At 46.8% G+C, this 17,533-nt stretch overlaps 1 protein-coding gene across 1 annotated transcript; it reads left to right on the forward strand.

Moving 5' to 3' along the window:
* Positions 1-2,543: 2,543 nt before the first annotated feature.
* LOC143030662 (uncharacterized) lies at positions 2,544-17,260 on the forward strand. Its single transcript, XM_076193837.1, has 5 exons — positions 2,544-2,672; positions 7,782-8,092; positions 9,101-9,181; positions 11,016-11,130; positions 16,159-17,260. The coding sequence occupies exons 2-3, from the start codon at positions 7,838-7,840 to the stop codon at positions 9,179-9,181; spliced, it is 336 nt and encodes a 111-aa protein (XP_076049952.1). The 5' UTR covers positions 2,544-2,672; positions 7,782-7,837; the 3' UTR covers positions 11,016-11,130; positions 16,159-17,260.
* The last annotated feature ends 273 nt before the right edge of the window (positions 17,261-17,533 follow it).

Below are 17,533 nucleotides of genomic sequence, written 5' to 3' on the forward strand. Positions count from 1 at the left end.
AAAAGGATAGCGTTTATTTAAAGCTTGCGAAGATATATTGAAGAATAAAACTTCATTCGTTAGATTAGAAATCCCGTAAGAATTCACACGATAAATTAAGAGAGAAAAGAAATGTACGCCAATGAGAACAACTGCTTGGCATTACGAATGAACAGAATCTAAGACAAGTTCAAAGAAACTGGCCATTATCTAAATCTCCTCTTCAGGGGAAGGGATGAAGGATATGCGGAAGGATGGGGGTAGGATGAGGTGGGGTAAGAATGGGGAGGGTGTGGTAACAGGTGGTAGGATGTCGTGGAAGAATGAATTCAGGATTGGTAGTGGTTAGAGCGACGATGGATTTCGTCCTTGTGGTTCTTGAGTGCGAATTTGTAATAGTTGCCGTCTCCTTCTTCCGATTCCCGATGCCAGATTCCCGTTTCCAGATGCAGTTCCGGTAGCTACGCACAGGGCGGCCGCACACACGCCCATCCATTCACTTTCTCTCTCTCTCTCTTTCACCGTGTCCTTCCCCCTTTTTCCTTGTCCCTCTCGTCCCCCCCCCTCTTCTTCCCTCTCTTTCCCGCCTCTGCTTCCCCTCCAGTTTTTCTCTCGCCCTCTCTCTTTTTTCCCTCCATATCGTTCTTCCCCTCCCTCCCTCCCTCCTTCTCCCTCTTCATCTATCCTTCCCTCTCTCTTTCCCCGTCTCTCTCTCCTTCCCCCTCTCTCCTTCCCCCCTCTCTCTCCTTCCCCCTTCTCTCTCTCCTTACCCCTCTCTCTCTCCTTCATTCTCTCCCTCTCTATCTTTCTCCTTCCGTCTCTCCATACTTTTATCTACCCCTCTCTCCCTTGTCTCTTTGTTTCTCCACTCGTGTCCATCACACTTTATTGGCTCCTTTTTTTTATCGTTGCCTATTCTTGCATTTCAGGATCTTCAATTTTACGTTTTCATTTTTCTTCCAGACTTTCATGTGATCGGAACTTCCCCCCCCCCTCCTTTGTGCATGCAAATGTTTACACGACAATATTTTTAAACAGATATTTGTCTAAGCCGCTTAGGGTCACTCCGAGTAAATTTTACCATAGATGCCATAAGGATTACAATGGCGGAGCATGCCGACAGGAGACCTTTTGGTCCATAACTATTCCGGTGGCAAATTTTTTTTTATAATGATAAATAAATAAATAAGTAAATAATATTATGATATAGATAATGATAAATGAAATAGATAAATGTATAGGTATAGTCAAATGATAAACAAACAGGTAAATAGTAAATGATAATTAATTGACATGTAACTAATAACAAATGTGAATGGAACAAATAATAATGAACAAACAAACAAATGATAACAAAACAAATAAACAAATAACATAAAATAAATAACAGTCATCACAGCAACTTGCCATAAGGAGAGTTGAAGTAACTGGTTTTTGCTTTTTTCACTGCTCAAACTCTAGCAGCTTTTTACCTTCGAGTTCTGTGACATAATTCAAATTCGAACCCAGAGCTGCATGTATACGGGGAATCTAAAATTATTTCTTTAAACGAAAAATTTCGAAATGTAGAAAACTTAGACAACTAGAATATTTTACTAAAAATGTGGTATATTTTCGGAAAGCTTTTCAATTCCGAATATTAAAGATTTGCGCATTTTGTTGGTATACACAATATATAGACGTGTGACTCTAAGAAAAGATGGTGCTATTAAATCTAAGCACAATTAAACGTTCAGTCTCCTCAGATTCCCCTTCAGCCGAACAAAAGTGCCTAACGGTAGACAAATTTAATATAACATCAGAGTATTTATAATGTTTTGAGAATTAAGGTTTTAAGTGTATGTATCCTCCTGTATATGCATTTATGTATTCTAGTGTGTATACAATATTTGTATGTAAATATGGCTCAGAAGGAAGGCTGGGTTTGAGAGAACAGAATGGGCTACGAGAACAAAAGATGGATGATTGAATTCTGTCTATAGTTCATCTATTCTTTCCTATGCATACATAGTATGCATTCACCGTTCACACGTTGATGTATCTCAAGATGAAATTTTAGAGAATAGAATTGGGTCACGAAAAAAGAATCTTAAGTCTTTTTGACGGCCTCTTCAGGAGCGACTTCCTCTCCACATTTCAGAGGACGATGAAAAGGCTCTTGGCTTCTTCAGATCGCCACGGGCTTGGCCTGCAGGTGCTTCCATTGCTGTCGAACGTGCTCGTCTCTGCTTACGGAGGGAGTCTAGGGAGGTCCTGTAGAGGATTCTCGATCTCGATCTCGAAAAAGCGAATCCGAGTTCTCCCCCCGGATGATTCTTGAGCGTCTTAAGGTGGCGGCACACTCACTAGGCACTTCTCACTAGCATGCTATTTGCTTTTGCTACTTCGTTTGAGTACACATTCATATTATTTTACTTTTGTCACGCTATCTTATTCAATCTAATAAATAACTCCTCTTATTTTCCCAAGTATTTCTTCACAGTGAAAACTATTCATGAACTATTTAATTCCATATATCAAACGTTGCATTTTTAGCAAATGCGACTGCGCATAGAAACAATACAGTCGAAAGTCAAAGTGGGTGACGGGTTGAAAGTGGTAGGTGGATGGATACAAAATTATTCAAAATGGAAAGAAAATAGTACAAATATCCAAGCATTTAGATTGAAAACCTTCCCCCGGATATTACAGAGGTAAGAAATAGTGACATCAACAATAGCTAACGTAAAATTGAATTATTATCAACAAAACTGAAAATTTATGGAACTACTCACAAAATATTTATATTATTATACAAATGGAGGACCAGTTGATTGCTGTCGATCAATTCATATAGAAATTAAAGTCATGATTCAAATACTGAATATAGGGAGAAAATAAGAATAATACACTGATCTGGCTTACAACATGTAGAAATATCAAATATGTATTTTGTGAATACAGTAATTCTGTATTGTATTGGCTGCATTGCCCAGTAGCTTTCTACTGGTGTCAGTCCAATTTACAAAAGTAAGATTATTTCGATTTAATTAAATCTTTGTACAAAAATGGTAGAGGTTGCAGTTATCAGTGAGAGTGGTACATGGAAGGTTATCCAGTCTTGTCTAATTTTGAAATTAGGTAAATGGCACATTTATATATATATATTGATATGCTGTATTTTGTTCCTTTATTTGATTTTTTATTATTGAGTTTGTGGCCATTGTTAAACTTGCTCAGTTGATATGGGAATAATTTCTATGTATAGATTTGGGTAGGTTTTTACTTCTCTTAAATCTTAATGCAAATATTTTTAGTTTTTTCTTTAGTTCAGTAAAGAAATGATAAGTCAATAGTGATAGCACTGTCTTGTTATCTAAAAAGAAAATAATTAACATCCCCTGCTTTAGAGTAATTGTGTTAAGTGCGTTAGTGACTTCAGAGCCCCAAAGAGCATTTGTAGGGAGATTGTACGATCTGTTACCGGGAATGTCAAAAGAAGTTTTGCACGGCAGTACAAGACCCTTTAAAGGCCCTAAGGCAGTCAAAAGTTTTCCGCAAACTAAAAGATTTGATATCAAGTATGATTAGGCCTACATTGATTAAAAATAGTAATGATGATATGGTTTAACGTTACACACTCCCCCCTATCAGGAGGCTAGGACGGTGCCCCTCACAGAAGACTTTGTAGCGTGGAATTTAATGAACCATAATGCCCTTGCTTGGTTCAACTTTGCCGGTGGCAGGGTTCGAACCGCCATCCCCCTCGACCTTTGCCACAAGTAATGATGCCCTAACCCACTCAGCCAGTGAGCTCCTAATGATTGATAATAATTACTGATGAAAAGAAGTAAGCAGGGTGTGAATACAAAGGAAGAGCATGCCAACATGGGACATTTTGGTCCATAACTAGGTTGGATGCAAAGAAAAACAAATAATAAATGAATAAATGAGTATTTAAATAATAGAAATAGATAATGATTAATACATACATACATACATATACCAAGGCTTTTTCCCCCTTCAGAGGGAGGTAGCCAAAAAGGGAAAGGCACAAAACACTCCCACCCATTTCATCCCCAAATACACTCCACACCCCTCCCACCCTTCCTCTCATCTGAGCACCTCCTGGATGACGGGTCATCCCTGCACCCTGCCCACCGCCCTGGGTCAGAAGCAGTGTCGCAAGACACAGTACATCCACAGCGAGGCCGCTTCATTTAATCGGCGACCCCCCCTCTCCGTCCCCCTTTGCATACAAGGCGAGGACGGGGAGAAATCCCTTCGGGCTGCGTCAAAATTTACTCACACATACTACCCCACCCCCCACTTCCCCGCCCATTCCTCCTCATGCAGTCACAACATCATCCATATACAACCATTCTCCACTCACCTCTGTCTTCCGTCCTCTCCCTTCCTTCCTCAACAGACATTCCCCTTTTCCCCAAAGCCCCCTTCACCCCATCCATCCACCTCATCCTAGGACGTCCCCTCATGTTCACTCCCTCCACATCTGCCTTCCATACCTCTTTTACTAGTCTTTCTTCACTCATTCTTTCCATGTGTCCAAACCATCCTAATATTCTTTCATCAACCCTATCTCCCAAATCCTTTTTCACCCCTGTTCTCCTCCTCACCTCCTCATTTCTCACTCTATCTAGCCTAGTAACCCCCACCATACTTCTCAGACACCTCATCTCAAACACATTCAAACTCCTTCTCTCTTCTTCTCTTATGTTCCACGTTTCTGCCCCATACAGTGCTGTTGGCACAATCACTCCTTCATACAGTCTCCTCTTCGCATCCATTCCCAAATGTCTATTCCTCATTACACTCTTTAAACCACCAAGGCATTTACTCGCTTCTCTCAATCTACATTCTACCTCCACCTTCACTCCACCTTTTCCTGCTACACTTGCACCCAAGTATCTAAAACTATCCACTTCCTCCAGTCGCTCTCCCTTAATGTTCACTTCCAGTCTACTGCCACTTTCACCCCTTGTACATCTCATCACCTTACTTTTACCCACATTTATCTTTAGCTTTCTTCTATCACATACTCTCCCAAACTCTGCCACCAGCTTCCTCAATCCCTCCTCTGACCCTGCCACAAGCGCAGTGTCGTCCGCAAACAACAGCTGGCTCACCTCCCACTTTTCTCCATTTTCTTTAACCATCTCCAATCCCTGACTCACTACCCTAGCATTCACCTCTCGCACCACCCCATCCATGTATAAGTTGAACAGCCAGGGCGACATAACGCATCCTTGACGAAGTCCCACCTTTACTTCAAACCACTCACTCTCTCCATTTCTAATCCTAACACATGCTCTACTACTCTCATAAAAACTCTTGACAGCTCCCAAAAGCTTTCCTCCTATCCCATAAATCTGCATAACCTCCCACAGTGCCTTTCTGTCTACCCTATCATAAGCCTTTTCCAGATCCATGAAAGCCCAAAAAACATCCTTCCCCTTTCCTATAGCTTTCTCACATATCTGTCTTATCACAAAGATCTGATCTACACAACCTCTACCCGTCCTAAAACCACACTGTTCCTCACCAATTACTCCCTCTGTTCCTCTCCTAATCCTCTCAATTAAGATCCTCCCATAAGCCTTCCCTACTACACTCAACAGGCTAATCCCTCTGAAATTACTACATTCACACTTGTCCCCTTTTCCCTTGTAAAGAGGAACTAATAATAAACATAAATAATATGTAAAAATGATAAATAACAATAAACTAATATGTAAAATAAATGGCAGGCATTATAGCATATTTCTTAGGTGTTTATCTAAAGGAATCTTAAAGCTTTGAGCTGTACTAAATTGCACTGCCTCAGCGATGTTTGTGTATGTATTTACCTAGTTTACCTAGTTGTATTTTATGGGAAGGGGAGCTACGCTCATGGTGTCCTGCCTTTGTATCTCGCAGTGTCTAGTTTGCTCTTAAATTCATGAATGGCTTTTGCACACACTATTTTTTTGTCCAGTTTGTTCCAAGTGTCCACCACTCTATGTGGAAAACTGTTCTTCTTCAGATCTCTTGTATAACTATGTTTTTTGACTTTCTTTCCATGTCCTCTTGTATTTCTCATGTCCCAGTTTACCAAGTCCTTTCTATCAAGTATTTCTGTGCCCTTCATGATTCTATAGATGGTCAGTAGGTCGCCTCTCTCTTCTTTGCTCCAGAGTCGGTAACTCCAATTTAGCCAGTCTCTCTTCATATGACAATTTTGAAAATGCAGGGGCCATTTTTGTGGCTGCTCTCTGGATTCTTTCAATTTTCTATATATTCTTTTTTGGTACTGGGTGATCACAATATCGCTGCATATTCTAGTCTAGGCCTTATCAGTGTGACTAATATTTTTTAAATAATCTCATTGTCCAAATATGTAAATGTCACTTTTATTGATTTTAACAAATTATAGAATTCTCCGACAATTTTGTTTATTTGTTTATCATAGGACAAGTTGTTTGAGATAATTACTCCCAAATCTTTTTCAGATCCCACTTTCTTTACCTCCTTAGTTCCAATTTTATATTGTCCTTATATTCTATTGTGTGTGTGTATTTACCTAGTTGTATTTTGCGGGAGAAGAGCTATGCTCGTAGGGACTTGCAGTTGTATCTTTCCGCATCCAGTTCCTTCTTAAAGGTGTGTATAGTTTTAGTACTCGCTGTTTTCTCTTTCAATTTATTCCATGTATCTAACACTATGTGGAAAGCTATTCTTTTTTATATCTCTTCTGTAACTGTCCTTAAGTTTCTTGTGTCCCCTTGTATATATATTGTCCCATTTAAGTAGATCATCCCTGTCAAGGATTTCCATCCCTTTGATACTCAAATTTTGGTTTTATCAGTGTAACTAGGATTTTCTTCACCATCTCCTCATCCATGTAGTCAAAGGCCACTTTCATTGATCTTATTAAGTTGTAGGTTTCTCAAACTATTTTGTTTACATGTTTGTCTGGTGTCATGTCATTTGAAATGATCACTCTTAGGTCTCTTTCTGAATTTACTTTTGTAACTTTTTTGTTCCAATTTTGTATTTACCGGATATTCTAGTTTTGCTTTTTCCAAATTCCATTATACTACATTTTTTAATGTTGAAATTCACTTTGTTCTTTTTACTCCAATTCCAGACGTTGTCCAGATCTCCCTGAAAAGATTTACAGTCTTCTTTGTTACTCACTCTCTTCAGTAGTTTTGCATCATCTGCAAAGAAGTTTATGTCGCATTTAATTCCTTCATCCATGTCGTTTATATAAATAGCGGGGTGAGGAATTTGGTACATCGTAAGTTGGGCGGAGGAGAAAGAGCACAAATATTTTTAGAAAGAATCCAAAGAGCAGCGACAAAAATGGCACCTACACTGTCAAATCTGACATATGAACAAAGATTGGAGAAATTACATCTGTCAACACTGGTACAGAGAAGAGAAAGAGGTGATTTGTTGACCATTTACAGAATTATGAAAGGGATGGAAATTCTCGATAGAGACAACTTGTTAAAGTGGGACAGAAGATAAACAAAAGGACACAAAAAGAAACTAAAGAAGGACAGTTACAGAAGAGACCTGAAAAAGAATAGCTTCCCACACAGAGTGATTGATGTCTGGAACAAACTGAACGGAGGAACAGTGAATGCCAAAACTATACACGATTTTAAGAATAAACTGGATGCGGAGAGATATGAGAACGGGTCACTATGAGCATAGCTCTCGTCCCGTAAAATACAAGTAGATAAATATGTAACCTTTGTGGTTCATCTATTTATTTATTTATTTATTTATTATTATTATTATTTTTTTTTTTCCAGATTTATGGACTCCAGGTCGAGGACACTTGGAATGAGTGCGAATCGTATCCCCTGGGATGGAGGATCGTAAAGAGGAGGTGCAGCAGGATGACAAAGAGGAAGGGAAATGGCAGGAAGGCGAACTGGAAGAGAAGCTGTGGGAAGTGGAGTTCTTGGTGACTTTGGTCGACAACGGTAGTTCGGTTGTTGCGAGGAAGGAGGACTTGGCCCTCCTGCCCAGGAGCACGAAGGACTTCACTCCGTTCCTGACGGAGTTCATGATCGAGAACGTCAGCCCCCTATGCAAGGCAGATCCAGACCTTCTGCGGCAGGTAACGCGACCCACTACGGACTTTCTTGACCATCTAAAGTCTGCTCTAAGGGTTGATGTCAGAATGTGTTATCTCTCTTGTATCTCACTAGCCAAATGGGTTAGGGTGTCGTTACACTGCAAAGTCCTCTGTGAGGGGCACCGTCCTAGCCTTCCGATAGGGGGAGTTTGTGACGTTGAACCGAATCACATCATCACAACCACTCTCTCTCGTATCTCTCTCTATGCCTCTCGCCTCTCTTACTATCAATGAATATAACAGCAGCTGTAGCTTTATATTCTATAGTGCAAGTATTGTGATGCATTGTTGTACGTCAGGTACGAGTATTTAATTTGTATTGAAGAGGTTAACATCAGATGCTGTAAGAACCCTATTTCCATACAGAGGAGGAGGTGTGGCATTTACCCCTCTCGATTCCTCATTTCTAGTTGGAACAAAGTTCGTAGTTTCAGAGCCATTACGTGCCTAAGTGCCTCCCCCCCTTCCCCCCATCACCACTTACCATCTCCACCATCCCTTAATGCCTATTATAGCTGTTGGCTTGCGAAATAATTAAACAGGTTCCCTATTGCAGAAAAGTTAAGGGAAAAGCATGTTGTATTCTGTTGAGTCTAACGCAAAATTCGTACATTACGGTAAAATATTGAGGGTTCCTTTCACATTTTTTTTATTATGATTATTTTGTCAGCCTTCTGGGTGGCATGTCCAGACTAGAATTGCCGCCACCCCCCTAAATATGCCGTCCTAGGGCATATGCACCCTCACTCCGACATTTTTTATTATAATTATTTTGTCAGCCTTGTGAGCGTCAAGATAAGAATTGCCAACCCCCCCCCCCATAAATGTGCCGTCCTATGGCATATGCACCCCCATGTGAGGGCCCTCCTGCATGGTTTTCTTGGGGCGTAATGTCAATGGCCATAAGAGTTACGATGCCAGAAGTGAACGATCCCCATCACTTCTGGACACCGTCACTGTCTTTCACCACGACTTCCTCTCACCACACAGGGACGGGAATGGCTCAGAGGAGGCAAAGAGCTGGAGCTTCATTGCATCAGGAAACCAGATTACAGAGACGGCATTGTCTAGGTAAGTTCTCGTAACATGGACGTATGCTATTTTTCTTAGAAGTGGTATAGCATCAGAAAAAAAAATTAATTTTGTATATTATAATACATCAATGTAATAGATATTTTTCTCGGCAGAAATCGTTATCAGAAAACGTTGTAACCTATACAGAAATTAACAAAGTTGCTTTGACTCCTTTAGACGCCAACTTTGTTTTGATAGATTCGGAGGTCTGGGATGATGACAACCCTAATGACCTCAAGAATTACAGATATTGCATTACTAAATGCATGTTAGGTTAGGTTGGTAGGTTAGGTAAGGTTAGAATAGACAAAAGTATCATACTTTAATTTCTTCAGCCTCCACTGCCAAAACAAAGATGGGGTCTCAACCAACCAAAGTGGTTACGTTTGTTTATAGTTTTTAGCAACCTTTTCTATTATTAATTTCCACCAAGAATGACCATATATTACATTGATGTATTATGATTTACAAAATTAAGATTTAATTTGCTATTGCTATAGTGCGTTAGGTATGCACTTTTATCAATTTATCAGATGTACTGGCCCCCTGCTCTCACTTCCACATTTCTTCTCGTATCTATCCTCGTAACCTGCACTGCACCCCGTACTTCTTAACCTCTTCGATGTGATGACACCCACGTAGGCGTCATGAGGCGTGAGTGGATATACGAGGATGTCGGCGTCTTGATTATATTCATTTTGTAGTCGTAGCCAAGTTAACCCCACATTCTGTGAACTGGTTTGATCGTGTTTTCTGCATTTGTTAATACTCAGTGAAAGAGAATGAATAATACCAGCAGTGACTTCATGTTTTATGAAGCGAGTAGTGTGATGCATCGTGCATTAGGCATCCGATGCTGCGCGAGAGAGGATTTGACTCCTATTGAAGAGGTTAGCCATTTCCTTCCTCTGAATCCCACCCCGTATTATGGATCTTCCTTTCTGTACATACATACATTACATACATCTACCAAAGGCCTCACATGGGAGGTAGCCAAAACGAAAAGGGCATGGAAACCACTCCCACCCATTCCATCCCTGATACACTCCACTCCCCTCCACCCTCTACCCTCTACCCTCCCTCTTATCTTAGCACCTCCTGGATGACAATGGGTCATCCCTTCATCTCGTCCACTGCCCAGGGTCACAAGCAGTGTCGCAAGACACAGCACATCCTCAGCAAGGTCGCTTCATTAATTCGGCGACCCCCCCCCTCTCTGTTCCCTCATGCAGAAAGGGAGAAGACGGGGAGAAATTCCTTCAGGCTGCGTCAAATTTATTTCTCTCACATACTCCCTCACCCCCCTCATCTTCCTTTCTGCCGCATTTAAATACAAAGTCTTCTTGAGCGCAGTGCGTTGGCAGTTGTCCCCAGATACGTATTAACCACTTCAGTATGAGTCAAATTCTCGCACGAAGCATTGGCTGTCATATGTACAATGCATCACACTACTCGCATTCTAAAATATAAAGCCACTGCTGCCGTATTACTTGTTCTCTTTTACTCTGAGTAATGATAAACACAGGAAACGTGATCAAACCAGCTCACAGAATCTGGGGGTAACACATGTACAACTACGAAAAAGAAAATGTATAATCAAGACGCTGACACCAGCATCCACACATACCCACTTGTGACATTTACGTAGGAATTTAATCATTGTACCGAAGTGCTTAAATTCGAAGTCTTCTTGAATGAAGGGCCCTTGGCATTCGTCACCAGTTACGTATTAATTGTGACAAAAATGACCACTCCTCTGTCCGTTGCCCAGAAAGGGGGCATCAGGGGGGGGAGGGGGGGTGCATCCACAGAAGTGTAACGGACTTTGCAGGTGAACGTGGGCGCGCGCGCGTGACATCAGTGGTCAAGAAATCATCGCGAAGGGCTACGGACAGGGTCACGTTGTTGCTGCCCCCAAGAATAAGAGTGGGGACCTGATGAGCAAGGTATGGTCTCTCTCTCTCTCTCTCTCTCTCTCTCTCTCTCTCTCTCTCTCTCTCTCTCTCTCTCTCTCTCTCTCTCTCTCTCTCTCTGTCTTTCCCCTCTCTCCTCTCTCCCCCCTCTCTCCTCCTTTTCTATCACTTGTCTCTCCCCCCTCTCTCCTCTCTCCCCCTTTCCTCTCTTCCCTCTCTCTCTCCCTCATTCCTCTCTCCACCCTCTCATCTATCTCCCCCTCTCTCTTCTCTTTCCCCCCTCTCTTCTCTGTCCCCCTCTCTCTCTCCCCCTCTCTTCTCTCTCCCCCCTCTCTCTTCTCTCTCCCCCTCTCTCTCCCCCTCTCTCTTCTCTCCCCCTCTCTCTTCTCTCTCTCCCCCTCTCTCTTTTCTCTCTCCCCCTCTCTCTTTTCTCTCTCCCCCCTCTCTTTTCTCTCTCTCCCCCCCTCTCTTCTCTCCCCCCCCTCTCTTCTCTCTCCCCCCTCTCTTCTCTCTCTCCCCCCTCGCTTTTCTCTCTCTCCCCTCTCCCCCCTTTCTCTCTCTCCCCTCTCCCCCTTTCCCTCTCTCTCCTATCTCCCCCTCTCTCTTCTCTCTCTCCCCCCTCTCTTTTCTCTCTCCCCTCTCTCTTCTCTCCCCCCTCTCTTTTCTCTTCTCTCCCCCTCTCTCCTCTCTCCTCTCTCCCCTCTCTCTCATCTCTTTCCCCCTCTCTCCTCTCTCTCCCTCTCACCTCTCTCCCCTCCCTCTCTCCTCTCTCTCCCACCATTCCTCTCTCCCTCCTCTCTTCTCTCTTCCCCTCTCTCTCCTCTCTCCCTCTCCTCTCTCCTCTCTCTTTCTCTGTCTTTCCCCTCTCTCCCCTCTCTCCTCTCTCCCCCCCTTTCTATCACTTGTCTCTCCCACCTCTCTCCCTTTCTATCACGTGTCTCTCCCCCTCTCTCCCTTTCTATCACGTGTCTCTCCCCCTCTCTCTCATCTCTTCCCCCTCTCTTCCCCCTCTCTCCTCTCTCTTTTCTCCCCCTCTCTATCCTTCCTTTCCTCTCTCCCCTCTCTCTCTTCTCTCTCCCCTCTCTCTCTTCTCTCTCCCCTCTCTCTCTTCTCTCTCCCCTCTCTCTCTTCTCTCTCCCCTCTCTCTCTTCTCTCTCCCCTCTCTCTCTTCTCTCTCCCCCCTCTCTCTTCTCTCTCCCCCTCTCTTCTCTCCCCCCTCTCTCTTCTCTCTCCCCTCTCTTCTCTCTCTCCCCCTCTCTTCTCTCTTTCTCTTCTCTCTCCCCCTCTCTTCTCTCTCCCCCTCTTCTCTCTTCCCCCTCTCTCTTCTCTCGCTCCCCCTCTCTCCTTTCTCCCCCTCTCTCCTTTCTCCCCCTCTCTCCTCTCTCCCCCTCTCTCCTTTCTCCCCCTCTCTCCTTTCTCCCCCTCTCTTCTCTCTCCCCTCTCCCCCCTTTCCCTCTCCTCTCTCCCCCCTTTCCCTCTCCTCTCTCCCCTCTCTCCCTCTCCCCCTCCTCTCTCTGCTTTCTCCCCCATCTCTCCTCCCTCCCTCTCCCCCCTCTCTCCTCTCTCCCTTCTCCCCCCACTCTCTCCTCTCTCCGTCTCTCCCTTCTCCCCCCTCTCCCCCTCTCTCCCTTCTCCCCCTCTCTCCCTTCTCCCCCTCTCTCCCTTCTCCCCCTCTCTCCCTTCTCCCCCTCTCTCCCTTCTCCCCCTCTCTCCCTTCTCCCCCTCTCTGCTTTCTCCACCTTCTCTCCTCTTTTCTCCCCATCTCTCCTCTCTCCGTCTCTCCCACTTCTCCCCCTCTCTCCTCTCTTCCCCTCTCTCCTCTTCCCCCACTCTCCTCTCTCCCTCCTCCTTTCCTCTCCCCCCTCTCCCTCTTCTCTCCCCCTTTTTCCTTTCTCCCCCTCTCTTCTCTTTCCCCCTCCTCTCTCCCCCCTCTCTCTCCTCTCTCCCCCCTTTCTCCTCTCTCACCTCTCTCTCCTGTCTCCCCCTCTCCTCTTCTCTCTCCTGTCTCCCCCCTCTCCTCTTCTCTCTCCTCTCTCCCTCTACCTCTCTCCCCCTCTTCCCCTCCTCTCTCTGCTTTCTCCCCATCTCTCCCCCTCTCTCCTCTCGCCGTCTCTCCCCCTCCCTTCTCCCACCACTCTCTCCTCTCTCCGTCTCTCCCCCCACTCTCTCCACTCTCCGTCTCTCCGTCTCTCCCCCCACTCTCTCCACTCTCCGTCTCTCCCCCCACTCTCTCCACTCTCCGTCTCTCCCCCCACTCTCTCCACTCTCCGTCTCTCCCCCCACTCTCTCCACTCTCCGTCTCTCCCCCCACTCTCTCCACTCTCTCCTTCTCTCCCCACTCTCCCCTCTCTCCGTCTCTCCCCCCACTCTCCCCTCTCTCCGTCTCTCCCCTCTCTCCGTCTCTCCCCCCACTCTCCCCTCTCTCCGTCCCTCCCCCCACTCTCCCCTCTCTCCGTCTCTCCCCCATCTCCCTTCCCTTCTCGCCCTCTCTGCTTTCTCCCCCTTCTCTCCTTTCTCCCCATCTGTCCTCTCTCTGTCTTTCCCCCTTCTCCCCCTCTCTTTCCTCCCCTTCTCCTCTCCCCCTCTCTCCCCCTCTCTCCCTTCTCTCCCCCTCTCTCCTCTTTCCCCTCCTCTCTCCCCCTCTCTTCTCTCCCCCTCTCTCTTCTCTCTACCCTCTCTCTTTCCCCCCTCTCCTCTCCCCCTTTCCTCTCTCCCCTCTCCCCTCTGTCTCTCCTCTCTCTCCTCTCTCCCCCTCTCTCTCCTCTTCTCTCCACCTCTCCTCTTGTCTCCCCCTCTCTCCTCTCTCCCCCTTTCTCCTCTCTCCCCCTTTCTCCTCTCCCCCTCTCTCCTCTCTCCATCTCTCCCCCACTCTCCCCTCTCCCCCTTCTCCCCCACTCCTTTCTCCCCCTTCTCTACTCCTTTCTCCCCCATCTCTCCTCTCTCCCCCTCTCCTCTCTCCTCTCCCTTCTCTCTCCCCTCTCTTCTCTCCCCTCTCCCTCTTCTCTCCTCTCTCCCTTCTCCCCCTCTCTCCTTTCTCCCTTCTCCCCCTTTCTCCCCCTCTCATCTCTCTATCCCCCTTCTCTTCTCTCCCCCTCTCTCCTTTCTCCTCTCTCCCCTCTCCTCTCTCCGACCTCTCCCCCTACTCTTCCCTCTCCTCTCTTCCCCTCTCTCTCTCTCCTCTCTCCCCCTCTTCTCTCCCCCTCTCCCTCTCCTCTCCCCCTCTCTTCTCTCTCATCTCCTCTCTCCCCCATCTCTCCCTTCTCCCCCTCTCCTTTCTCCCCCCTCTCCATTCTCCCCTTTCTCTCCTCTCTCCCCCACTCTCCCCTCCCCCTCTCTCCCCCACTCTCCCCTCCCCCTCTCTCCCCCACTCTCCCCTCCCCCTCTCTCCCTCCTCTCCCCTCCCCCTCTCTCCCTCCTCTCCCCTCCCCTCTCTCCCTCCTCTCCTCTCCTCTCTCCCTCCTCTCCTCTCCCCCTCTCTCCCTCCTCTCCTCTCCCCCTCTCTCCCTCCTTTCCCCTCCCCCTCTCTCCCTCCTCTCACCTCCCCCTCTCTCCCTCCTCTCCCCTCCCCCTCTCTCCCTCCTCTCCCCTCCCCCTCTCTCCCTCCTCTCCCCTCCCCCTCTCTCCCTCCTCTCCCCTCCCCTCCCCCTCTCTCCCTCCTCTCCCCTCCCCCTCTCTCCCTCCTCTCCCCTCCGCCTCTCTCCCTCCTCTCCCCTCCCCCTCTCTCCCTCCTCTCCCCTCCCCCTATCTCCCTCCTCTCCTCTCCCCCTTTCCCACCCTCTCTCTCCTCTCCCCCTCTCCCACCCTCTATCTCCTCTTCCCCTTCTCTCTCTCCTCTCTCCCCCTCTCGCTCCTCTCTCCCTTCTCTCTCTCCCCCTCTCTCTCCTCTCTCCCTTCTCTCTCTCCTCTCTCCCCCTCTTCTCTCTCCCCCTCTTCTCTCTCCTTTCTCTTCCCCCTCTCTCCCTCCTCTCCCCTCCCCCTCTCTCCCTCCTCTCCCCTCCCCCTCTCTCCCTCCTCTCTCCTCCCCCTCTCTCCCTCCTCTCTCCCCCTCTCCTCTCTCCTCTCCCCCCCTCTCCTCTCCCCCTCTCTCCTCCTCACCCCCTATTTCCCCCTCTCCTCTCCCCCTCTCTCCTCTCCCCCTCTCTCCTCCTCACCCCTTCTCTACCCCTCTCTCCCCCACCTCTCCCCCCTCTCTTCTCTCTTTCCCTCTTGCTCCTTTCTCCCTCTCTCCTCTCTCCCTTCTCTCTCTCTCCTCTCTCCCTTCTCTCTCTCTCCTCTCTCCCCCTCTCTCTCTCTCTCTCCTCTCCCCCCTCTCTCCTCCCTCCTCTCCCCCTTCTCTCCTCTCCCCTCTCCCCCTCACTCCTCTCCCCATCTCTCTCCTCTTCCCATCTCTCTCCTCTTTCCCTCTCCCCCTCTCTCCTCTCCCCCTCACCCCTCTCCTCTTTTCCTCTCCCCCTTTCCTCTATCCTTCTCCCCCTCTCTCTCCTCTCCCCCTCTCTTCTCCCCCTCTCCTCTCTCCCCTCTCTTCTCCCCCTCTCCTCTCTCCCCTCTCTTTTCTCCCCTCTCCTCCCTCCCCTCTCCTCTCTTCCCCTCCTCTCTTTTCTCTCCCCCCTCCTCTTTCCCCCATCTTCTCTCCCCCCCCTCTCCTCTCCCCCCCCTCTCCTCTCTCCCACTATCTCTCCTCTCCCCTCTGTCCTCTCCCCCTCTCTCCTCTCTCCCTGTCTCTCCCCCTTTATCTCCTCTCTCCCTCCCCAAACCCCCTCCCCATCCCTCCCTCTCCCCCACCTCCTCCCTCCCCCCTCCCCCTCCCCAAACAAATGGGAGTGGAGTATGTGGGGATGGAATAGGCAGGAGTGGTTTCTATGCCTTTGTATTTTGGCTACCTCCCTTGTGAGGGGGGAAAAGCCTTTAGTACATGTTTGTATGTACCTTTTATGTTAACTGTGATAAAAAAAAAAATCAGCCATCATATTTCCATGAGCAGCATATTAAAGTTCAAAGAGCCATGGTTTGGCCACCCCTGGTATATAGAGACCTAATGGCAATATCTAAAATCTCCCACAGGTGGACACCTTGACCTTCCAACCTCCATCGGACGACCACAGGGATGGGCAGAGCGGCGGTCCTCCTTCGCCAGAGTCCTTGGTGATGGACTTGTACTCAAGCTGGGAGGAACCTACCCTGTCAGAAGAGGACCTGTTGGAAGGAGAGGAACCGCAACATGAGGAGCCGCCACCTTCGGACACGAATCTCCCGGATCTGTCACGTATCCCAAAGTGTGACGTGATTTCTTTCGTCATGTGGTGGTCACACGCGGTCACCACGTGACGAACTTTCACCCCCCCCCCTCAGCAGGTGTGTCCAAGTTGACCCACACAAGGTCAGGTCCTTGATAATTACATTGGATCAAGACAGACGTAGTCAGTCTACATCGCGTCCCCATATTGTCAAAGGGGATGCGTATATTTAGTTTTCTTTCTGTGTAACTTGTGGTTTTACATGTGTACTCACCATATTGTGTCCAGCGGTTTTTAATATTTCTGTTGTGTTTGTGTGTCCAGACGTGCGCTGCGCGCACGATCCTGGACACCTTTAATATGGTAAAATTGACCATCGTATGGTAACAAGCAATAGCCTGGCCGGGGCTTGGGTCAGGTATCTTGTCGATGTTGTCATATTAACGATTATTCATGTATGTACTTATTTTATTTTTGTTAGTATTAAGGGCTATTTTATTGAGATGTATATTTGTATAAGTTTTCTGTATGGGTTCCCTTAGAAAAGTGTAGTTAGGATTAGATTTCTGTGCCATGTGCACATACATACATACATATACCAAGGCTTTTTCCCCCTTCCAAAGGAGGTAGCCAAAAAGGGAAAGGCATAAAAACACTCCCACCCATTTCATCCCTAATATCACTCCACACCCCTCCCACCCTCCCTCTCATCTGAGCAGCACTGTGTGCACATAGATTAGGGAAACTCTTCCTGTCCTGTCCCTTTCGGCATTCAGACCCATCTTGGGTCATCTCTGTCCTATAAAACCCGGAACCTTCTCGTCTCGGGAGCTTTTTCTATCTCACCGTCTCCGAGGGAGACAGTCCCCCCCCCCCTTTTACCTAAGGATGTAAGACAGCCTAGGTCACACGTAAGTAGTTGGAAATTTTTCTTGTTGGGTGCGGGCTTCTCCGAATTCCAGTGGAATAGGTTTTATTTGAGTTGAACCTGTCTATGTAGACTTTTGTTCATCTCTTTTTCTTTCCCACCCTTTTTCATCTACTTACGTGATTTTATTTCGGGGCTTTTTATTTTTAGTTAGGTCACCCTTTTCTTGGAAGATTGATTTAGGAGTGTCACCCGGGGCTTTTCCGTTTTCTGGCTCTCTTTATCTGTTGTTTTTCCTATTTCTAATCTATACGTATTATTTTCATGTGTACTA

The sequence above is a fragment of the Oratosquilla oratoria genome, chromosome 12 (assembly GCF_046742065.1).
Source record: "Oratosquilla oratoria isolate Oo_2021 chromosome 12, ASM4674206v1, whole genome shotgun sequence".
Classification (NCBI taxonomy): domain Eukaryota; kingdom Metazoa; phylum Arthropoda; class Malacostraca; order Stomatopoda; family Squillidae; genus Oratosquilla; species Oratosquilla oratoria.